Genomic DNA, 5123 nt, shown 5'->3' with positions numbered 1-5123 from the left:
TGTCAAAGAAGTTGAAGTGCTGCTGTGACTGGTGTAGGAGCCCCTCCAACCCCCCCCCAACCCCCCCCCAACCCCCCCCCCCCCACCCCCCCACCCCCCACACACCCCCACCACCACCACAACCACCAAAAAAACCACCACCACAAAACTCCACCACCACAACTTTAGTAAAACACAAGAAATTTATCCCCTTTTACCATAACAGTATACAACTCATTTCACAAACGCATAATTTCCAGGTAAAGAGGCTACTGTAGAAAGATGACTGAGAGTGCCGTCAGTGACGTCTATAGTGACACGGTCGACACTCCAAATATGGAGTCGTTGTTAACGTCCCTTGTCAACGCTGTGCTTTCCAAGTTACCGGACGCAAACGATGTCCAAAAGAGGGAGCTGTTTAATATTTTCAGTGATCTCACGAACAGTGCAATGAGAGATCTCAAATACAGGTTCAAGACATATGCAGAGAGATGTTCAGACTTCTTTCAACAAGGTGCCTTCAAGAAAAATGCAGATACCTTCAAGACAAGTGTTCTCTGCGTAGAACGCCTCATGATGCATCACTTCAGAGAAAGATCCAAATCCTTTGTAGTTGACTCGTCATACACAAATTCAGGAGCAGGTAAATATGTCACATATCACGTTTGTGTTCCTTTGCCTACCATAAATGAGGCTCTATTTCTCGCTCAGGCTAGGTCAGCCATTCAGATTGTTCATGTTATGCATATTGTTCAAATTGAAGGATGCGTGCGTTCTTGAGCTAAGCCGATTCTGTTTAATTTCTTTTCTACCTCAGTTTGAACATTTCGATTTTAACAAAAGAAACCCCACACAGAAGATAAATATTCCGACTCTACTCCCTTTTAAAAAAGCATATTGAAGGATATCCAACCGTGGACGTATCCACGTAGCTCAGGGGAATTGTTTTAGCAAATGTTTTAAAAAGTGTTACTGCTAATATTATCAATTTGGTGCATTCTTTTCATGTGTCCCTACTTCAAAGTGGTTTAGTTTATATTACTCCAAGATCCAGGTCACCATGCTGGTTCTGCTCAATATATAGAAAAAACAATTAACATAAGTCATAAGAAATCTATATCATGACCATGTGTTTGTGAATCACAATCAAATAGTTATGATACCAGGTGTCGCTAATAGGTGAGCATATTCTGCTCCACCGGTGCACCCGTCACACACATGCAAAGGCAAATCAATTGTTCACCTGAACAAAGATCAAAGGAACATGGACTGTTTGCCTCTACAAGCTGGTAACGTAATATGTGCCTGTTTCTGAACAGGTTTCACAATATCATTTCCATCATCCAGAATATTATAAAGGTGGTTGTATCATTGTCAGTTACTTTGGAACTTTTACTTGTATAAACCTAACCCTTGGTGTTTGGGTGTATCTTACAATGTTCAACAATAGAGTCTTTTTACACCCCTTTTTCAGACAATTCCAAGAACAATACGTTGTTATTGGGTGCATCTATATATCAATACCGTTTTACCCTTACGACTGTTTTTCAGGTAATTCCAAGAAGAGAAAGTTGTCCCATAATGCACATCAGGTTGCTTTGGAAGAATGTCAAACTGCTTTCGTCAAAGAATTGAACATTGAACACACAACCCTGATCGACGAACTTATCGGTTTTGATCTAATGACAGAAGACGACAGACAAAGCATTTTATCGAAACGTACGCCAAAAGCAAGAAGCAACGATTTCTTCCGACTAATGCATGGAAAATTGACATTAGAGCAGACCAAAAACATATTCATTCCTGCCATAGGAAAGCATCACCCTTGGCTCGCAAAACAAATCACACAGACTATGCAAGAGAAAGAACATGTAGGACAGATAGACACATGTGTTTGCTGCCGAATGAGGGACATTGTTGAAGTTAAGAGGATTGCTGACTATCTTCTCGAAAAGGGGCTGGTCTCCCTGGCCCAGCATGCAGACTTGACAAACCCTGCATTAGCAAATAATGAAAGATGGACGGAAGTCCTAAAATGCAAAAAGCCTGATATGCAATCAGTGGTGATATCATCGCTTGAGTCAACCTATCCGGACCTCTTCAATGACTTCCAGTTCTTCAGCAAGAATGACTTTCAGTGCTTCTGTGAAGACTTGGCCATGCAAGAAAGCACCAAGGACAGTTCAAATTATGTTGAAAGCACGGGCGTTGATGTGGCACACATGTCTGATATTATGTCTGTATCGACTCCAGTACCAAAGAGACCAGCAAGTATGTACGATACATTTGTCATTGCTACCGATCATTTAAAATGTTCAATATGCACAGCAGTTAAACTATTGAACAAACTATTAACTATGCAGTTGTTTCCGGAAGTCTATGTTAATGAAAGCACATTTACTAAATTATAAATATGTTCGTTCTGGACGAAATGAGCAGGATCAGAGCTTCATGTGAAGGGTATATTTCTCTTGACAATCTCAAACTCTCTCAATCAATCTAAAAATTGTGTTTGATTTCTTTGATTTTGTTTGGGTGGTGATGTGAACGTGACTTGTCTTTTGCAGCTTACATGATGAAAGCTGGAAATCAGAACCTCTGTATCATAATATGCAACAACAACTACAGACACCTTACAGGAATTGCCAATGCTGAACTGACCAAGATGCACGACACAGATGTTGCAAATATTAAAGAAGGTTTTGGAAAGTACAATTTTCAATGTGAAACTTACAGAAACGTAACAGCCTCTCAGGTTGTTTCTCTCTTCCAAAAGTTGTCATCCCGAGATAAGCTGAAACATGTTAACAATATCGCATTCTTTATACTCTCCTTGTGTCAGTCGGAACGCCTAGTCGGAGTTGATGGTGCGAGTATTCCTTTAGAACATGTCATGGCATATTTTACGGCAACTCGCTGTCCCAATATGGCTGGGAAGCCTAAACTCTTCTTCTTCCAGACTTCCAGAGGCACGGATCTTGGCAAGTGCATGGCTGTTCGTCACGATGTTGATAACCCCCTCAGCCCTTGGTCTCTCATCCCAGACAATGCTGACTTCTTTGTTGGCTATCCAGCCTTCTCTGGACTCACCTCCTATGGGATACCAGGTAAAGGATCCTTGTACATTAGCAGTCTGATGAAGGTTCTGGACAAGCATGGCAACAAACAGGACTTTCTAACCTGTATGCAGATGTTGAATGACGAGATGTCACAAAAATGCTTAGAGTTCGATGGCACGATGACACAGCAAATTGCTTGCCCAATGTTTTCACTCAGGAAACGAATTTACCTATTTGGAGATGATACGCTGTCGGTGACATCATATGAGGACTCCACTGCTCCAAGCTAGATGGCAGCCACCGCCGTGGTTACCCGATGCCTTCCACAATCAGGTTACCTTTCATGAGGGAGTTTTTTAGATGTCTTTGTGATATATCGTTGGTGTACATATGGCAACAGGCAAAATGGCTGTGATACCTGTTGACTATTCATACATGCATGTATTCATGTGTCAAATTGCCAGAAGAAACGAAAGACCATATGCATATTCTTTTAACAAAATGGCAGATCTTCTGACATGAGATAGGATGGCACCTTGCTTTTAAAAGTAAGTGAAAGATGATAGTTACTTCAACAAATCAACCCTTATGTTAACTGGAGAGGCAACAGGTCTATAGCACATTGCTATTATTTCAGAGTAGGAGACACTATAAAAGCGTTGTTTTCCTATGGACAAAGTAACATTTTGATATATATTTATTTCTTAATTTTTCGTATGGTGGACATGCAGAAGAAACTATTACTCATCCTTTACTACATTTATGTAACATAACTGACAAATATTGTTATCTGCAAATGCTTGTATATTGTCCAGTTTCAAAAGTTTAAGCGAAGAACTTCAAAACCTGGTACGACTATTCTATTTTTCTTTTCATCAAACAGAGATAAATAATGTTCAGGTTTTATATGCGTTGTCCATAACTATAAGAAATGCATTTGTTTGAATCCGCTTTTGTAAATATCATTAATTCAGGCTTTGTGTTAGGGACATGAAGCGAGGATGGCGGAAAAGTTCCCATCAAAACTAATGGACTGCGCTGATTGATGTGGTTGCTAATTATTTTATTTTTCGACACACGTATAATTAACTCCGAGGTGGAACAGACTTTGTCTTCTGCTTCGGGGAAAGGTGAGATGTTCCCACTTTGACTGTTTAGTCTCTGGCTGAGAGCAGTTAACCCAGGACTCACCCATGGTTACAAATCGTTCAACGAAAACAGCTGGGTCTGGAATGATGAACATCGGGAGCGTTTCCGATCAGCAGTCGGAAGCCGGGAACTAATCGTGCTGAAACCTTTGTTCATTCCTAAAAATATTCCCAAGGCACTCAGTCATCAATTTCGCGTTCGCTCGTCACGCCGGAGACCCGGATTCGATTCCGACATGGGTACAATGTGTGATGCCACTGTGATATTGCTGGAATATTGCATAAAGCGGCGAAAAGCCATACTCATTCACTCACTCACTCACTCATTTCAGAATTATTTCTTTTTATTGAATTATAAAGCACAGTTACCATTTCTCGTTTGTATACTTTAACCTTGTGTCATGTGTACTTAAGCAGTGCGGCATTTGTTCTGTGTTTCTCCACTAACGAGATCCTAGTTACTCAATATTCTCGCTTGCCTTCTGTGTGAGACAATAAACCTACTTTGAGTCAACAGTCTGGTCATGTGATTTTGACATGTACATTCTAGAAGCAGTTCTTTTTAAACCACGAGCTAAAATGTTGCATGTTGAACATCCGTGGTACTGTGAATGGTTTTACTACCATACTATACTTGGAGTGAGTGGGTGATTTTTGTTTAACTCCGGTTTGGACAGTATTCTAGTTATATCCCTGCGTATTATTTTGGCAGGAAAGTCCAAAGCGATGCATGTCTTAGACCCTTACTACACGAGTATGGACATGGTTCTGACAAAACTGGAAACCTAATCATGGAAAACTGGAATTCGAACCCACGGTGATAGGTTTCTGGCGGGCCTAGGGGACGCAACTCTGCACGGCGAATGTAGGTGCCTAAGACGACTAGACCCCCGTGCCCCAACATTCCTTTTACGTGAGTGAGTTGGGTTTAACGCCG

General features: G+C 41.0%; 1 protein-coding gene across 1 annotated transcript; it reads left to right on the top strand.

Moving 5' to 3' along the window:
* Positions 1-243: 243 nt before the first annotated feature.
* LOC124147894 (caspase-2-like) lies at positions 244-4837 on the top strand. Its single transcript, XM_046518737.2, has 3 exons — positions 244-622; positions 1531-2250; positions 2547-4837. Exons 1-3 carry the CDS (start codon positions 262-264, stop codon positions 3326-3328), a joined length of 1863 nt encoding a protein of 620 aa, XP_046374693.2. The 5' UTR covers positions 244-261; the 3' UTR covers positions 3329-4837.
* Positions 4838-5123: the final 286 nt, after the last annotated feature.

Source organism: Haliotis rufescens, unplaced genomic scaffold, assembly GCF_023055435.1.
Source record: "Haliotis rufescens isolate VD_foot unplaced genomic scaffold, xgHalRufe1.0.p SCAF_1, whole genome shotgun sequence".
In the NCBI taxonomy this organism is placed as follows: Eukaryota; Metazoa; Mollusca; class Gastropoda; order Lepetellida; family Haliotidae; genus Haliotis; species Haliotis rufescens.
This window is presented reverse-complemented; position numbering and strand designations above follow the sequence as displayed.